General features: G+C 36.7%; 1 protein-coding gene across 6 annotated transcripts in view; it reads left to right on the top strand.

Moving 5' to 3' along the window:
• The window catches only part of Sybu (syntabulin), a 70,532-nt gene that overhangs the window by 8,921 nt on the left and 41,827 nt on the right, over positions 1-19,784 (top strand). For all 6 annotated transcript variants that reach the window (XM_074069080.1, XM_074069079.1, XM_074069082.1 and 3 more), the window contains one exon: positions 18,369-18,566. In XM_074069080.1, the coding sequence (XP_073925181.1) occupies positions 18,369-18,566 (198 nt within the window). The remainder of the gene's footprint in view (positions 1-18,368; positions 18,567-19,784) is intronic.

Genomic DNA, 19,784 nt, shown 5'->3' with positions numbered 1-19,784 from the left:
TTAATGATGCTTTAGGAGGTCAGTCAATGGGAGGAAAATAAATGGGTTTGGTCCTATGGGGAGTTCTAATGCTGCAGGCAGTGAGGTAGAGAATGTAAACCATGTCCAGCCAGCAGGGGGAAACAGCTAGTTTTAATTCAGCCCTTCAAACACTGAGGCCAGAATATCCATTGCTTAATCATGGCAGTTAGATAACACAAGATACAAACATTAAATATACCATTCTATGCTAGAGCGAAATTAAACTTAGAGGTGCCTGTTGTCACCAAAGCTTCATAGCCATACAGGGGTCAATCTGCATTGCCTTATGTTCATTTTAAATAGCCACATTCACCACTGTGAAAGGGAACATGTGGAGTTAAGGGAATTTTTAGAATCAGAAAATTAAAATACAGAGGAAGATGTTACTCAAACACCATGAAATTTAATTTGAAAATTATCCTTTCTCTTCCCCAAATCTGTATCAAATGCATTAATTTTAAAGAGCATCAGATGTTCTAAAATGTTTGTTTTTTGAAATAAAGATTATGTAGTAAGAGTGAATAAAGTTGCATTTATTTAATATGAAATATTAGTGTTTATTTTGAGAGTTCAGCATTCTAGTCATTTATATAAAAACATATATGTAATAGTAGATAATACTTCTACTTTTCAAAAAACTCTGATAACTCTACGTTATCTACCCCCATTTCCATGATTTTCTTCTAATATTACTGGTCTGTGACATTGAAAGACAGGCATCATTTCCAAAGTGACCTGTTTGTTTTTACCTACTTTCCCTTTCCCTCCCCCACTCTACTGCCTCCCTTCCTTCTTCCCTTGGGAGCCGTGGCAAGGAACATGTAATGACTGGTTATTCTATATGCTAATTTGTATGTTGTATCTACCTCATTTCAGAGGGAAGGAGTTTTGTGTGACCTTTTGCAATTCATTTGGGCTGTGTCCCCAAAGAGCTCTTCTTTGAATAGCTGCTTATTGGCAGAATCACTTTGAAGATGTGTTTTGTGCATTTCATCAGCATATGAGTATTTTTGCACTTGGATATCAGTCTAGTGTTAGAATAGACCATTCCTTGTAGTTTCTATTCAATCTTAGTCACTCTGACCTTAGTTGGAGACAGTTAAGTTTGTGTTGTATTGGAGTCCAAGCCCTATTTTGTGTACACAGCAAGTAGAACATTATACATTTTTAGTAAATGGTAATTAATGCTTTATTTAAATAAAAAATACATATCAAGAACAGTGAGTAGTAAGTTAATAGAAATAAACACCTTATTTTGTGTCACATCTTTTTAACCAGTTATTTTTGTTTGTTTGAAACAGTGTTTTAGCATAAATTCACCCTATCTCTCCCCCCCCTTATATTATGTGTTTTTAACATGCCCATAAAAAGTGACAAAGTCTACATTTGCAGTTTATGTTCTGGGTGTGGCCCACTGAAATTGAATCTAGGCCTGTATCCATTTTTCCTCCCCTTTTCAGGTAGTAATGAGTTGTGTTTGTCATGATACCATGACCCCACCCACTATAGAAAAGCTGGTGACCTGGGTGAGTATGTGAGGCACAGCCATCAGTCACCTGCCATGGTTAGCTACATGCTGTGCATTCCTCTTCGCTTAGTTGAGGCAATAATTACCCCCTTAGAACTGGGAGGCAGATGGGTTACTGGGTTTTAAGCTTCTTCTCCTTGGGGTGCCTTGTAAACATGGCAGGTGGAACAAATTATGCATACAGAACACTGGTTGTTTCATGGAAGACCGATAATTTTTCTTAGTTATTTTCATGTTTCTGTAGTGTGCACACACAGACACATGAACAAATTTGTGAGTTACATTTAAAAAATCATGTCCCAGGTCAACAAACAAAATGGTCATAATTGGAGAATTTTTTTTTGTAGTCTAATCTCCAGTAAACTGTTTGCAAAAAGTATTTTAGTTTTTACAGTGTCTTGGAAGAAATTTTTCTTTGAATGCCAATGACCTAGAGGTAATCATCGTTGCTGTTTGTGGGCAGAACAATTAAGGCAAATTATAACCTGACTAGTGCCCTGCTGAGGCATGACAGAGCCTCCAAAAATTCGCCAGGCCTTGCCAAACAGAAGTATTTCTGCTATGCTTTTGTCTAGTTGAGGAAACTTGGCATCTAGACAGAGCGAACCTTTGAACATAATGATTAGAATTGAGATGAACTGCTTCAAATGAAGTGAGCTGCAATACCAAATTATATTATAATTGAATGACTGCCAACCTGCTGTGAATTGAAAAACAACAACCCTAAGAATTTAGGCTCACTTTAATAAGTATAGGGCCTAGGTACTATTGCATAATATGTATTTTAGGGGTTTAGCTGTTTCAGTCACAGAAATCTGTTCATAATGAAATAGATTACAAGTGATGGGTACATAGGCAGTATTTCTTTTAAAATGTAGTAACTGCAAGTAAGACAAGAACAAGTTGTTTTCATCCAATAAAGCTAGTGGGGGCTGTGAAATGTAATCATGATGGAAGAATTGGACCATGTCTAAAAGGAAACTATAGTACTTAATCTGAAAGTCATTTATATTCAAAAATATTTATCTTTATGGTATCATTTCCTGGTTTCAGAGTATGTTGTTTTCACCTGAGAATCTTTAGTAAAACTTGTTTAAATTGTGGATACTTCAACCCCACCCTAAATCTATCATCTTGGAATGGTGGGGACTCAGGAATCTGTGTTTTACAGGCTTTCCAGATTATTCTTATGCATGCTGAGGTCTGAGCCTCACTGCCTTGTGATCTGTGTTTGTTTGGGGATGTTGTATGCTGAATGTGAAGGTTATACACAAATTGTATCACAAAATGAGCAAAGATCAAAGATGAGAGTTCTGGCCAGCAAGCTCTTTAAGCCAGTGGCCGTGGGAAAAGAGGAATGTTCCTATTTTCTGTGGAATTAATAGCTTCTGACTTTATGTTAACAAGTCCCATGTCATTGGCCTAGCCATAATGTTATTCATATCTACATAATTGGTTTAACTTGTGTCTAAATGGTAGAAATGAAAAGGGAAGAAAGAAGGATTTTCTTACTTTATTTTCCTGTGTAATCTTCTATCTGGATTTGCTGTCTCTATCCACACTTTTTATTCTCCCATTTTCTTTCTTTGAGATTGGGATAACTTTGGGCACACACCAAAAGAGTGGACCCTAAACGGTCAGTGATTACACTGAAAGAAGTAAAGGAAGAGAAACTGAGGCCTAGAAGTTTTAGGACATTCAGTGTTTCACAAGTTTCTACCAACACCTATTTATTCAATAAACATTTATGAAATGCCTTCTAAGGATCAAGAATTGTTCTAAGGCTACAAAGATGAATAAAATACAGGGATTAGAAAAACCATTTATTTTGCTGCCTTAACTCAGACACCTAAATAAAAGGATAACAAATCTTGGGATTTACTTTTACTCACTTGTTTTATGTCCCTGTCCCTTTTACCCACACCTTCTCCGCACACACTCCTGCCCTATAATTTGAGTTTGTTGCTCCACTTATTACCAGCATTGGCCTCTCATATTTCATAAGGCCAAGGATGCAAAGAATTAGCATTAATTAGCATGATGTAGTAGATAAACATAAACCTTGGCTTTGGCAGACCTGAGTTAAAAGCATGAAATAGGATAAGAAAGCAGCCAGAGCCAGTTCATGAAAGGCTTCATATGCTATGCTAAGAACTCCATCCAAAAGATTAAGGGTCCATACAGGAACAAGGCCAATAATGTGAACAGTGAGGCCACATGGATAAAAGCAATGAAGAGGATTCTAGAACTAGACAGTGTGTGCCATTTCTAAAGGCATTCAGGGTTTTTAAAATCTAGCTTTTTAACTAACTCTGAGGGCCAAATAGCATGCATAAATGGCTCAAGGACTACCATTTTGCAGGGAAGACAGTGGCTAGGAGAACATGAAATAACATCGAGGGCCCTGCCTGGGTTGAAGGCCACTGTAGCAATGTAAGTGACGACTGAGAAGATGATGGATGTGAGCTTTGGGGTCAGAACAGATGGATCTTAGTTAACAGTTGCAAGTGGAAGAAAAAGGAAAGAATACTGCCTAAATTTTCACTTCATAAACACAAATTCATGAACACAAATGAAATAGCAAGACTGGGAAGAAAGACTGTAAGTCAATTTAATTAGCTCAATTTAGACTTTTTTGCATTTGAACAAAAGTCTGGAACCACTAAAACAAAAAATGGTGGCAGCTAAAGTCAGAGGAGTTAGTAATATTACCAGTGGAGAGTGCATAGCAGGATAAAGTTAGAGGACCAAGAATAGGACTCTAGGTATAGCAAAAGGAGTCAGAAAACAAAACCAGGATCCCCGAGGATGGGCAACCATAAAGGAGAAGAGCCAGGTGTGACAGTGTCTCTGATTCCAAAGGAAGTAAGTTTCAAAAAGCAAGGAACCAACAGACTCGGATGCCAAAATAAGATTAAGAAAAGTGGGTCCTGAGTAGTGCTCTGGGAGCAGACTACTAGTTTATCCTGATCTTAATCAGAAATAGTTGTAAAAACTCTTGGGGATGGAATACCAAATCCTGTTGGGCTGGGATGTGAGAGAGAGGTGACAAATGCAGCAAGTGCAAGCAGCTTTTGTAGAAAGCTAACTGGAGTGGGAAAAATATAATAAAAACAAATGCAACATGTATAATCAAAATTGGATGATTATCAGATGGCAAGTTTGATAAAGATTTTAAACTGAGGAAGGAGTAGACAGAAAGAGAGAGATTAAAAATAGCAGATTGGTTTGTTTATAATAAGACTGAATGTAGACCAAGAAAAGTCACACAAATTATAAAGACTGTTAAAAGTGAATATAAATGTAAGTAAGTTTATTACTGGTTGAGCATCCTTGACCTGAAATGTAAAATCCTTCAAAACCCAAAACTTTTCATAGTCTATATAAATATTTCAAAATTCAAAAAAATCCAAACCCTAAAATATTTCTGGACCCAAGTATTTTAGATAATGAATATATAACCTATATATCTAGATCAGAGTAGGAAGGCAAACTATACAACTGAAAGTCCAGGTTAGGTGTCCCTTTCTATGCTTCCTCTGTGATAGCACATGGCCTAGTTTTAAAATTTCTTATTTAGTTCTCTGACTCCCCAGTAGACCATACACTCCATGAAGACAGGAGCAATATTGTCCCCTGCACTCTGCCCTACTCACAGGGGTTGCTTAGTAAGTATTTGTTGGAATTTGGTGAAAGTTATAATTCTGATAGCAGGACAAGTTAAGAATGCTCATTCTTTTAATAAAATGATATTGGGGAACTAGCATATTATTTGGAGAAATTTAACAACTAAAAATGTACTGAGCATCCAATATAATAATGAAGGAAATATTCCTGTCTTAAGGAGTTAAGCCTTTGAATGTCAAGAGTAAGATCCATAATTGAGAACTATGATCCTAGTGCTATGGTAGCTAGAAGAGAGTCCTTTTTGCTAAGAAAACCAGAAAATCCTCCCTTCAAGAGTTTGCATGTAAACAAGGTTTTGAAGGTTGTATAGACATTTGAGACGCAAAGTATGGCATGGCAGACAGATCAATGTGTGTAAAAGCATGGAGTTGTGAAAGTACAGGACATATTTAGAGAACAGTGAGAAAATACCATCCTCCCTAATCCTTATCTCAGGCATGCAAACCGTGAGAAAATCTAGCAGCCCAGATTACAATCAAGAGAGTGTTTAATAACGGGTCACATATCCGTGTTTCCCAGGTTCTGACTTGACAGCAGCCACCATCCCACTCCATCCTGCAGGTGGTTTTTATTCTGAGAAAGCCCCAGTCTCCTCCCACTGGCCAGGATAAGACTGGCAAACTTCAGGTATACAAGACTGCTGGATTTGGAACCTGGCTCAAGTGATAGACTGCTTGCTAGCAAGCTAGAGACTCAGAGCTCAATCCCTAGAATCAGAAAGGGATAACCCACAAACAAACAAAAATCACTGTAGGTATGCTTGTTTTCTGATTCATGGGCATAGTGGCTGCCCAGACCTCACTGCTGCTCCTTTTGCCTGTTTCCTGCTTTGAAGATACCACTCAGCCCCTCCCCTGTCCCAGTAAGGAATCCCTGAGTGGTACTATTGCACACTGCAGGGTAAGTCATCCTGCCCTGGGGCTGCCCAGTCTGCTGTGAGGCTGCTCTGGCCCTGGAAGATGCTTGTTATTTCCTGCCTGCTGCTCTCTTTACAAGGAAACCTCAACAAGCTTGGATGTGCACACCTGCACTGATTCTTGGGGTCATGCAGCACTCACCCCATCCCAACAGAAACCCACATCCTTCCCCTTTGCCCTGCTCCTGTGGGCTTCCTCTGCGATCTTCTTCTTCACTAGCTGGCTTGGTGTTCATTCTCTCTTTTGTGTGGGCACCTGTGAGTGTAGCATTCTTATTAGAGACTAACCTAGCCTTCCATTTATTCTGTGGTGAATGTCAGAATTCTATTTTTTGATGGTAATTATGTATTTTTTAATTCAAAAGTAGCAAAACATGTTCATTGTAAAATGTGCAAGCACATATGTCAGAGTGGATGGATATAATCACTTTTAAGGGATTTATTTTGCTTTTTGCCAAATATTGATCTGTGGTCCTTTCTGTTCTTTCATTAGGTAAGTATGCAATGAGCACCTATTGTTGACAAGGCGCTCTTCTAGTAGCTGAGCAATGAGCAATACTAACATGGCTCCTGCAAGATGTGTTCCATCCAGGACCTATACCTGCCATTGCTGTCAGCACATAGAAGTCCCCCTCATTCGTGTCATTGTAATGATAGCATGATATTTTGTGCTACTGAGGATTCATCCATTCTTCTGTGGATGGATAGTTTGTCTGTGACACTAACTTTCAAAATTCTGATTTTGGGGGTTACAAATGTCACTGGGTTTTATGAGTGAATATTTATGAGCATATTTCTTTTACTCCTTTCTTTCTTTGTTCCTTTTTTAAAAGGCAGTAGGCTGGAGATAGAGTTCAGTCATAGAGCAAGTGCTTAGCATACACAAGGCCCTGGGTTAAATCGTCAACACGCATACCTCCAGAAAGAAGCAAATACCTACTTCTACATAATGCAAAACAATTCTTTGTTTCCAAATAGAAAACCCAACTGTTATAATTGCATAAACTGTATGAGCATTTTCCCCTAATTTTCTTCCATTTTTATCTCTTGCTCTGTCTTAGTACTACTACTGCTAGGGTCACATCCCCAGTGTGTAAAGAGATAGAAGAGAGTGGAAAACATTTACATCACTACAATATAGCTAACTGTTATCCAAGTATCCTGAGAGTGGTTTGGAGCTTCCTTAATATAAAGAAAGGGCTGGCTTTCTGGTCTCTTCTTTGTCTCTTCGTTCCTTCCTTTCCTTCCAGGTCCCCTCCTTTTCCCTCCCCCTCAGACCCATCTCTTCCCATAGAAAAAACTTAAAAAAAAAAAAAAAAAACTTAGCCTTTAGAAGGCATGGCCTAGAAACTGCAAATAAACTCATATTGCTACGGAGAAGGAAGGTCAGAAAGAGGTGTAATGTGTCTATTTTGGAAAGATCATAACCCTATGAAAGAAAGAACAAGCAAAATGAAAGCTTTCATGACAGACGAATTCACCATCCCCCTTGCAAGGCTCACCTGCCTTTTGGTAGTGATTGACACCACCCCTAACCCCCATTTCCCAACATCAGTGTCAGCTTCTTTCTCACCAGAACACCTAGGTATATTTGTCACTTACACTATACTAAATATTTAGAACATGGCATTTTTCCCACCAGAGTACTTTTCCAAGGGCAAATGAAGCATGTTGACCCTTCATAGGAAACCAAGTCAAGTCTGAGAACACTCTGGGTCACTTTACTGCACGTCGTTCTTTTCTGCCAAGGGCTGTACCAGAGGGACTTTTATGGGAGCACTAGAGGCTGCACATAGCTTGGAAATCTCAAGAATGTTTACATGTGAGATGAATATTTTGTCTCCAAGAGACTAAGGAGGCATCCACTAAATAATGATTCCACTCTCCACTTATTTGTAGAGATGTAGGTTGCATGTCTTAGTGTAAGGTGCTCCTTTGAGTTACTTTGAATGGCTCATTTTCATTAGCACACAGGACAGGTAGCTGCAACCTTAGGAGAAGCTCCCCTGGACCTCTCATATCTGCTGCTACCATCCCATTTCTCAGCTCCTCTTCACTGGTAAACTTCACCAAAGCCCTTTTCCCCTGATTTGCCCCTGTCTAGCATGTGGATGTCTCTCATGTGCTCATCTGCCCTCATTTCTCTTAGCCTCTCAGCAGCACTTGACACATGGAGCAGCCCTTCTCTCAGGAAAGATTCTCCTCTTTGGCTTTTGTGACCCCATCCCTGAGTGTACATCTGCCTCTCAAGTCATTCCTCGGTCAGCCTGCTTGTCCCCCTTCTCTTCCTTCCCTCCCTGAGGGTTCTATCCAGGTCTGGGTCTTCATCCATAAGGTGGTGATGTTTCAGGGTCATTTAGCCAAGAGCCTACTTGATATGTCAATGTCATGTTCAATTTGTGCCTCAAATTTACTATACTAAAATCAGAATTCTTGATTTCTGCATGCTCTTAAATTCATTTTTCTCCAACCAAAAGTGACCACCATATGCCCACATGCTAAAGGAAGAAAACCTAGATGGCATCCTTCATTATTTCCTATTTTTCACTGTCATAAATATATTTCAATTATTTTTCAAAATATATCCAAATCCATCCACTCTTCTCTATTTTCACTATTAATACCTAGTCAAAGCACAGTCACTTCTCATTTGTAGGCATAATAGTAGCCTTTGAATAGGTTTGTTCGCATCTGCCCTTTCATTCCTAAAGGGGCCATGCAGCATAGAAGGGATCTCTGGAGCTCCCTTCTGGGAGAATCCAGCCTATCTGGATTCATACCCCTTACCGATTAATTACAAGCTCCAGCAGTTGCTTAAATGCTAGTGCTAGTTTTGTATGTCCCCTGACAACCTGGATAACCATGGTACCTATCTCAAAGGGATATTACATTAAATTGGCTCAGAATTGTGATAAGTAAAGTATCTAAAACACTTGGTACTTAGTAGACACTCAATAAATATCTTCTAGATATACTGTCATTTAATTCAGCCTGTTCTCTTTTATAACCACAAAGCAGATTTTTGTCATCTTGTGCCTAATGCATGGTATGGCTTCCATTGCACTTAAGATAAACTGAATGACCTCTGACTTACAGTTCCCCAGGCTCTTGGGTTTCTGCCTGTCTCTGACTTCACTACCAATTGTTCTCTTCTTGTTAGCCTCCTGTCACTTTCCTTACTGCACCATGTTCTTTCTTATCTCAGAGCTTTTTGTGCTTGTTGTTCCCTGTGCCAGGAATTCTTTTCCCTGCTTTTTCTCTTATTTCTTCTTTTCTGTTCTCAACTCAAATTTACCTCTTTAACTTTCCATGACCACCTGTCTAATGAAGTTCTTCCCATCTCTAACCTATTTAGTCTACATAAAATCATCCAATTTGTTTCATTAATGGTACATCACAATCCAAAATATCTTCTTTAAGTATTTTTTCCTACTTGCTTATTAACTGTCTTCCTCACAACTAGAAAATGAATGCCTCAAGGAAAAAAATAAGTCTTTTCTTTTTTATGGTGATAATGGGATTTGAACTCAGCCTTGTACTTGCTAGGGAGCCACTCTACCACTTGGGCCATGCTCCTAGACCTTTTTCCTTTATTTATCTTTGGGGTAGGGTCTCGTGTTTTTGTCCCAGTGAGCCTAGACCACAGTTCTTCTATTTATGCTTCCCACATAGCTCTGATTACAGGTACATGACACTACATGCAGCTATCAATTGAGATGAGGTCTCACTAATTTTTTGCCCAAGCTGGACTCAAACCACAATCTTCCCTATCTCTGCCTCCCAAGTATCTAGGATTACAGGTGTGAGCCACCAAGTTATCTTCATAAGTCTTAATCAATATTGTATTGTGCTACATAGAATAATACCTGACACACAAAGTAATTATTTGTAGATTGAATAAATGGATGGATGAATGGGTGGGTGGATGAATAAATGGTGAATGAGATTCTTACACTTCAACACTGGCCACCAGTTAGTGACATGTTATATAATTCTGAAATGTGCTAAATTAGGTGAAAATTAGGTGAAAAGTTCAGATTTTACTATTGAAACCTAGAACACGTAAATATGTACTTTGTGCATATGGCTACATGTGTGGAGGCAGGAATCCTGGAAACAGCTAGAAAGAGTTCCTTGCCTCAAATTTTTGTGGTCTGCTTATTATGGGATGGCTTCTTTCTAACAGCTTCCTTTGTCTGTTTTTAATTTGGGCATTCCTAGAATAGCCAATGTTTCCTCTTGAAAGAAGGGTAAGTAGAAGAAAAATTAGAAAACAGCTAGCTTATGGGGGTTAGAAAAACAGGCACTTTGATCCTGCAGACCTGAGTTTGAATTGAGTCCATTACTTGGTAGCTGTGTGACCATGAAATACTTTACCTCTCAGTTTTCCCAACTATAGCACGTTATTAAAATTACATGATAAACATTAGTGTGCTTGCCACATGACAGGTTCTTAGTAAGTGTTAATTTTCTTATCTTACCTGTGTCTTTTCAGTACATATAAATGATGTATGGTCAGAATATTTTATCTGTGTCCATCAAACTATCTTCAGAACTGCTGGTATCTAGAGCAGTAAGAATAATACTAGTAATGGAATAATCTGGTAGATAATAGATAATCGATGAATGTTACTAAATGCTTCTTTCCTTCATGAGAATCAACTAGACTTCCATATTGTTCAAAATAATGTTTCCTTAAAATAGCGGATTTTCCCCTTAAATTTTGAAACTGAACATTGAGCAGCATCAAACCATAACTGAATGTTCAAAACACTATGGCACAAAACTATGCTTTCCTCTGCCTGATGTTACTGTTAAATGTATCTTCTGGAGTTGTTTAGTTCAACATTTTGGAAAATGAGTGAGTGCTGATATCTAAAGTCAAAAGGAAACCAAGAGATTTGGAGATGTTTCTTGGACTTGAAGAAATAGTTTATTTCTAATCTTTAGAACATGGTGTTTGGTTCTTGTAAAATTCTTAGAGTTCTGTGAAATTGGAGAAAAGAGATTTAAGTAGGACTTGGTCAACATTGCTACCAAGTGTGTATGATGGTACAGTTATTAGGCATGTTTATAAATATCAGGAAATTTTGTATTAACACATCCATACATACATGCCCACACATTGGGCAATCTTAAAATGTATCAATTAATTATGCAAAAATATTCATTGTAAATTTTCATCATAAAAGCATTGGACAGTAATGTGGAAAGGCTAAATTGCCTAAAAACCATAATAACAATAAAGTTAGTATTTAATCTTCACACCAAATTTTATAATGAATTCCAGATATCTTAAATATAAATGAAAAGTGAAACTATAAACATCTAAAAGAAAGTGTAGGCAAATATTTACTTGATTTTTTAAGTAAAATAGGACTTTCCAATCATAAAAACATTGGAACAAATAACAAAGGAATGCATGGAGTGATTTGACAGAATTGGATGTCAAAATCATTATGAAATTAAGATCAAACGCAAATAGATGAAATAAGACAAAGGGTTAATACTGCTTATACATAAAGATTTCTTGCAGATCAATAAGGAAGCCTGAATATCCAATTAGAAAAATTATCATAGGACATGAACAATTCATAGAGTAAGTTAAAAAGGCCAATGAACATATGAAAGACATTAAGATTTACTAACAAATAGTGCAAATTAAAACATCAAAAATCAATTCTTAATTATTAACTTGAAGAAATATAAGCAAATCACTTAATACTTGCAAGAACTTAGTAAGTGGAATATTCTTATATAAAAATAGGAAAATAAGTTGTCTTAGACTTTTTAGGAGATTTAGAATTCCAGTAGACATGCATTCTGTGAACCAACCGCTAAAATATTTGACTAAAGAAGTATCAAAAATGTGTTTTTAAAGCAATTTTAATAATAAGAGAATGGAAACCTAAAATAACCTGTAAGATGAAATTGGTCTTTAATATTCCATAGTCACATCTACTTTAAGCACTCATTTAAAATAACATTTTTTAAAGAAATGAAACATTTTGGAACTTTTAAAAACATAATCAAAATCAAAGAGCATAATACAATGAACTCCTGAATACTCATTTTATCCAATTTATTCAGGCTACATGTTAGCAAAATATTACTGTAATTTCTACATTTACCCTTTTTGTATCCTTTGCTGAAGCATTATAAAGCAAGTCTCCAAACATCAGTTCATTTCATGTATGCCTACATGCTTTAATATCATAAGAAACACACATTTCTTTATATAACCACAACACCACTTAAATTACTAACATAATTCCTTGTTATGATTGAGAACACTGAAATATCTCCAGTCGTCTTAAAAGTGTCTGTTTGCTTCCTTATGTTATCGTTTAACCCAGAAGTCAGCAAACTTCTTTTGTAAAGGACAGATAGTAATGTGTTTGACTTCTCTGGCCATACAACTTCTGTTGCAATTATTCAGGTCTGCCATTGTTCAGCATAGACAATGTAAAGGATCGGTGGTGGCTGTGCTCCAATAATACTTTATTTACAAAAGCAGGCAGGACTGGATTTGGCCTGCACTCTGCAGTTTGCCAACACTTGGTTTAACTTACTATTCCCCATGTGTTTTATAAGATGGACATTTGTTTTAAAGCCTTGGTTCGATTTGGCGACAACTTATTTTGTGGCAAAAAATATTGTAGAGGGGGTTCTGTGTCCATGTCCTGTCAGAGTGTATGTAATATTTACTGTTCCACTGTTGATGATGTAAGAACACTCCGTGGACACAACAGTAAGGCCTGTTCCTTGCACTGCAAATTCTCCATTAGCCTTTGGCCCAATGGCTTCATCCATTTTGTGTTGCCTAAATGAATTATTTTGTTAGCAGTTACAAAACAGTAATTTTCTATTTCTGTTATTTCATCTACCTTCATTAAACCAGAATGCTTCTATAAATAAGAATGTTCCAGTATCAATGAGGGATTTCAGTTACACTGAATGAAATACAGTTTATGTAGGAATACTTTCTGCAGTGAGGATATATGCTAATTTTTCCTTTCAGTTGACAATTTTCAATATAAGCAACTGGTCTCTGTATCATTTCCAATGATTACCAGGAGATTGGGAATTTGGGGAACAAAAGGTACCTATCACTTTCTTTTTATTTTTTATATGGAAATGACTTCATAGATTTTTATATATCTGATGGTTATCTGTCACTTGCACTTATTATTCTTTTTGATGCTCAAATTATTCCATTTCTGGCTAATGAGGCCCCTTTGTGTTGGTTCCTGTTAGTACTTAATAGCTTCTTTCTAACCCAACAAGTTCCAGGGAGAAATGTTCAATGACAGGGTAGTGACATTAAGAATAATATTTGTTGAAATTTTGATAAAAAAGCAACCAGGCAAATAAACCTTTATTCATTACTTTTAAAAAGATTAATGATGAAATATGCCAAACCACTAATTTTATTTTCTGAGTAACACAATTATAGGAAAATATTATTAATTTACTCCTTTGTACTCTTCTGTACCTGATTATCCATGAGTTTTACTTTTGTAAGAGTGAAATTAAGTTAAAACTTTAACAGCCTCACCAGAAGATTTTCAAATTCTTTTAATTTAACAAGTTCCTGTAGCACATTTGAAATAAGATCCAAATTATTTTAGAGAGTGCAAAGACACATATTTTTCAGAATTCTAACTAATTATACAATTTTTAGCTATATCCCTTGTTCCCAAAGAGCTTGTAATGTAAAGAGAGAGGAAAAGTGATTTTTAAAAAATCAGCTTTGAACAATACCTAGGCTACAGAATTATAACAGGGGCCTGTCTCTCCTAACTATTTTTATAGACATTTGGAACTCCCCCCCTTAACAACAATGTAGAAGTTACTCTTTAGGTATATTTTTAAGTATATTTTTTAGATAGGTAACAACTTCTACTAAGATCTCTAGATCTGTGAGAATTCTTTCTACTACCCTTAATTGTATATGTCAAAAGGATCCTAACAAATGAACAAGAACAACAACAAAATAATCTATTTCTTAATATACATAGAAGAGGAAATGCAAATCAATATCCATAATTATAGAAGGTGATCATTTAGATGTGGCCTTGACAAGGGTTGCTTTTACTTGATCTTTACTGTTTACATGGGATTTCACATAGTTAACCCCAGAATGAAATTATCTACTCTTCTCAAATGAATCATACAGTATAAAACAGTAGTCCTGTTTCTTTTTAATGAGGTTATACTTATCATGATTAATAGTGAAGGAACTATAAAAAGGCAGCTAGCTGTATAAGAGTTGTATGTGTATGTGTGTTTTAAATTCCTTCCTCTCCAGTAGACAAGATTCTACATCCTCTTTCTAACAACACCTTGCCACAAATCTTCCCTCTTAGCAAAACCAGACCTAAATGATCTTACCTGTCTTAGGCAGTCTTCTGGGAATTTGAGACATCCTACACTTCTGGGATAGATCATTTAAGATTTCTGCCATTTCCTACTCAAAAACAGTTCCCTCTTCTCTATTACATTAGAAATGTTTGCCATTGATAATTTCTGTATATTAATATAACTTAAAATTCTAGAATTATTAACATCATGTTTGTAGAACTATAGATTCTACAGGGCAGCAGCAGGATACTCAGTTTTTTAACTGCAGCAGTTTAATAACGATCTCTTTAATACGTGCTTAGTCCACGTGTAGCTCAGCACGTGGGAAGATTAAATCTAAACAACCAAAGAGGATTAACTTGGTCATCATTTTTAAAATCTTCAGAATAAATGTGCATTCCAGTGGAGATCAAGCCCAGAGCCTGTGCATGCTACTGAGCTACATCCCCAGTCCTTGTTTTCTTTGAGACAAGTTCTTTCTATGTAGTTTAGGTGACCTGGAACTTTCCATTCCTGGCCTCAGCCTCCTGAGTGCTGGAATTGCAGGTGTGTGCCTCTATAACTCGTCTAAACTGAGAATATTTCACAAAGAATTTTGAATAGCAGTATTATTTTCATCTGAGCTGGTTGTCAGCTTTCACTTGTGCCAAGAAGAGGAAGAGATGGCAAGGGACAGCAGGGAAGGAGCCCTAGATGAGACTTGTTGAAAAGATAATCATTTCTTCAACACAGAACAAAACCTCTCACGTGGCACAAGTGACTCAATGACTCTCTGGCACACGGAGCCCTGGGCCTGTCTGGGATCTAAATTTGCATGACTTAAAGTGTGTCCTCTATTATAGTAGGAAAATTAATGGCTCCGTTCTTTGTGAGCTAAATTTCTTTGTCAGTGGTGGTCCATTAGACCAAACAGACAAATATCTCAGACTGTTCTGAGAACTCATTGACTTTCTTGGATGCAAATTTACTTGAACAGACTTGCTGGTTTGTAAGAACTGTGCATAAATGCTGAATGTTAGCTCTTTTTGGCTAATTTGTAAGCTCTGCCAGGATGGGGACTGGGTACAATGCTGGTGGGTTGCCTCAGTACCAGAACTTGACACATACTCATGTAGCCAGCGAAAGATTGTGTGTTATCTTCCTATTGTTTCCATCTTGGTATGAAGCACAATAGTAGGCAATTAAAGAGATGTGTATGTAGTAATTCAAATTCTTTGAGAGGTATCAAAAGTTCAAGTTTGATTTACATATTCATCTTCTCATTGCCTGTCCTGGAAATATAGGTTGTAAATATTGATGGCAGGTGAGGCACACACTGCAGGTGAAAAATTGTACTGCCTTCCCACAGTCTAAGTTTTTAACAAGACCCTTGCACTTGAAATTACTAGGAGTGAAAACATGGGGAGTACATTTTCTCAGTTATTGAACATCAGAAAGATGCTTATAGAACAAGGTAAAAACACTTTCTGTCTCCTTGAAGCATTATTTCTATAGCATTTTTCGATGTTGTTTCTCAATACTGTAAATCATTTAATCTCATCCTGTTGAGTCTGAGGGCTGTCAAGAAAAAAAAATGACTTTTTAGGATAAACCTTCTGAAGTGTAGATTTTTACTTATTTGGGCCCTCTCTCTTTCAAAAGAAGTAATTTAAGGAGCTGTCTCAAAATAATTTTAGAGGCAGCAAGCAATTTTGAATGGCTGGACTTTATTCATTTGAATTTATCTGCTTTGGGATAAGAGTCAAGAAAAAGGGTCTAGAGAGCTGAGGCAGTGTGGACATCTGTCGAGGGCAGTAAGCCATGAAGTAGCCGAGAAGTAACAGCTCAGAAAGGGCCTCACCACTCTAATACAGGGCCAGAATTCCTTGAGGTGCCCAGAAAAGACTGAGCACATTTAAAGGACCAGCACAGACAGAAGTTTGAGCCACACACTAAACACCATTCACTATCAGAAACAGAACCATGAAATCTTGATGAATATTAATGTTCTCCAAAATAAAAAAAAGGCAATAAGACAAATAAATCAGTTTGTTAGTGCCAAGTTCATGTTGTTCCAGGAATTGGACTACTTCATAATAAAAAAATGAAATAAAAGCCAAAATGAAGCAATTGCAGTTCTTTTTTTAGATGAATTCTAGGGATAATTCAGGCAATTTGTACATTTTATTCAGGTCTAGTTCTGTTTCTTCCCTTAACTACAGAGTCCTAAGGTACCCTTTGATAGATGGCAAATTATTTTAGTTCCCTTAATATTCATGAAAATTTAATAGTCCTAGGATTATTAGTGCTATATGTCTTTATTCATTTTCTTGCCTAATTAATAACTTTATAACTCTGGCATCAAAATACTTTCATATATTAAAGATGTATTTAGTAAGAAAAATTTACCACTAACTGATCACTTTGAGTAGACATACTTTTCAGTATACTCATTTGGCTCTCAATTCCTATACAGTTCTCCTCATTGAAGTTTAAATGAACTAACTAAGCATCATAAATACTTTAATGAATGTGGAAAATACTCATAGTTAGCAGTATGAAGATGCTGTTTGCTAAATAAGCATTTAGACAGTCACTTCATATCGTGTATATTAACTTAAAATAATGACCCTGATAATGATAACCTGAAACTTGAAAGCTAGAGGAATGTTTCTAATTTGAATATCATATTCATTTTATCAGCATATCACACAGCAGTATACCTGATGTATTTTTGGTTGGATGTATATGATAAAAATACGATCACTTCTTTCTACTTATTTGAACTTCTAAAGCCAAAGATCTTACCTAAAAATTCTATTAACCAGTTGATGGGCCTAGTGATCAAAAACTGGCTATGGTCAGGAATATTCAAGTGACTTTATTTTCATGACATAAATAAATCTGTAGAGTACACACTAGTGATCTTAAATTTTTCCGGTGTATTTTTCTTTACTAACCCCACCCAAAAATCTGTAGACAGATATGACCCCAAATTGCACTATTAAATTATTCAAACACAGATGTTTGGGTTTGCACAAGATAATGTTCCAGAAATATTTGTGAACAGAAGGAAATCCAATAGGTCCCAGTCAAGGAGAGAGACAGATTTGAGTCCCTTTGCTCCAACATTTGTACATGGCCAATTTCAAATAAAAAGACCACTCTGGAGTAAAGCATGCAATTCAAAAAAGAAAGAAAAGAAGGAAGGAAGAAGAAAGAAAGCAGCTTATAAGGCTTTTGCCTTTAATATGTTGCATAAAACAGTTGGTGCCAGGCACCAGTGGGTCATGCCTGTAATCCTAGCTACTCAGAAGGTGGAGACCAGGAGGATCGTGGATCGAAGCCAGCTCAGGCAGGCAAATAGTTCATAAGACCCTATCTCGAAAAACTCTTCACAAAAAAATAGGGCTGGTAGAGTGGCCCAAATTGAAGGCCCTGGGTTCAAACCCCAGTACTGCAAAAAAAAAAAAAAAAAAAAAGTTGGTATTTTCCTTGTTAATGAATGGCAAGCCAGGTGCTAGTAGCTCAGGCCTGTAATCCTAGCTACTCAGGAGGCAGCAATCAGGAGGATTGTGGCTGGAAGCCCCTTGATCCTGGCAGAGTGGCTCAAGTGGTAGAGCACCTACCTAGCAAATATGGGGCCCTGAGTCAAACTCCAGTGCTGCAAGCAAACAAAGAAACAAAAAAAGAATGCCCAAAATTTGGAAAAATAAAAGGAAAGTCATCAAAAGAAGGTCATCCACAGCATTTTACCTGGACCTCCTAAGTAGAGTACGAGTGTGAACACACACCTGGCACACTGCATAGCTTCTCTTTACCATCATTGATATCCTCCTCATCATTAAATGCTCATTGATTCCTGTCTCCTAGATGACACAGGCTGTCCTAGTAGCCAGTCTGTATCTCCTGTGAAGACACCCTCAGATACTGGAAACAGCCCCATTGGCTTTTGTCCTGGAAGCGATGAAGACTTTACCAAAAAGAAATGCAAAACTGCAATGGTTGGAGAGGGAAGCATCCAATCAACTCGATATAAGAAGGAATCAAAGGCAGGCCTTGTAAAGCCAGGTAAGTGTGCTTATTACTCTTCATGTTTTTATCCGAACAAAATGATTGGAGAGATTTTCCACTGGAACCAGAACGCCTACCTATCATGTCAGGAATCACCACTCCTGCACCCAATTTGGAAATAGAATATTTTCTGTAGTTGTTGTAAGTATAGTGAGGTGTGTATCCATTATTTTTTTCATTATTTAGAGAATACTTTATTAGTTTCTGTAATCAAACCCACACAGATAAGACCTTACATATTTAATTAAGAGGTTTTTCTTAACAGAAAGGAACCAAGTTGAACTAATGTAAGTTAGTTACACTAACTTAAATTATAAAATAAAGACATTACTTGATGCCATCTAAAGTGACCACAAATTGTGAAGAGAACAATTTATCTTGATGCAAATCTATAGAGCTGGGAATACTTGCTGACTTAGCTGTTTTCTTTAAGAATTTAAACATAAATGTTACATGTGTATATGCAAACAGATGTTCAATAATTACAAGAATATTAGATGGCATAAGATAAAACTAATTATTGCAATGAATGAAAAGTCATGACCATCGGAAAAGGTCAATATGTACATAAATATCTTGTATCTCAGAAATATAAACAAATATAGTTTTAGTGAACACTAAAGGGCCCAAACATTAGCATTTGGAGAGCACTTCTGTACTGCACTTTTGTTTAATATCTACAGTTATGCTATACACAGATGTGAGTTTGAAAAGACAAATTGATAGCTTTCACAAGTTCTTACTCCACATTTGTCTGCTAATTCTTGTTTGATGACCCAATTGTGAAAGGGACTATATATATATATATATATATATAGATAGATAGATAGATAGATAGATAGATAGATGATTTTATTTTAATGTGGCCAAGGCTTGATCCTATGTCCTCTTCCACTAGCATCTTGTCTGGTTTTGGGCTTTCTTGAGTCATTGATACACATAGAATATCATTAGGATTATTCTTTATCTTGCTTTTGGCCAACCAAAGAGAATATCATTTCATTTCACAGCAAAACTTAAACTATATGAAACACGAGTCGTTAATAAGTCCTTTGCTTTGCCATAATATGAAAAGGAAAGGACATGATAGACAATGGGGGAGTGAAGATGGCATATGGAAGAGGGAAATACTGATCTTATGGAGTTGTGGGTACCCTTAATACTTAAGAAAGAGACAGTGAACTAAAGAACGTCGTGTAATTAGAGCCAAGGAAT

This window comes from Castor canadensis, chromosome 3 (assembly GCF_047511655.1).
Source record: "Castor canadensis chromosome 3, mCasCan1.hap1v2, whole genome shotgun sequence".
NCBI classification, from domain to species: domain Eukaryota; kingdom Metazoa; phylum Chordata; class Mammalia; order Rodentia; family Castoridae; genus Castor; species Castor canadensis.
Note: the sequence above shows the minus strand (reverse complement) of the source record. Positions and strands in the feature narration are given on the sequence as shown.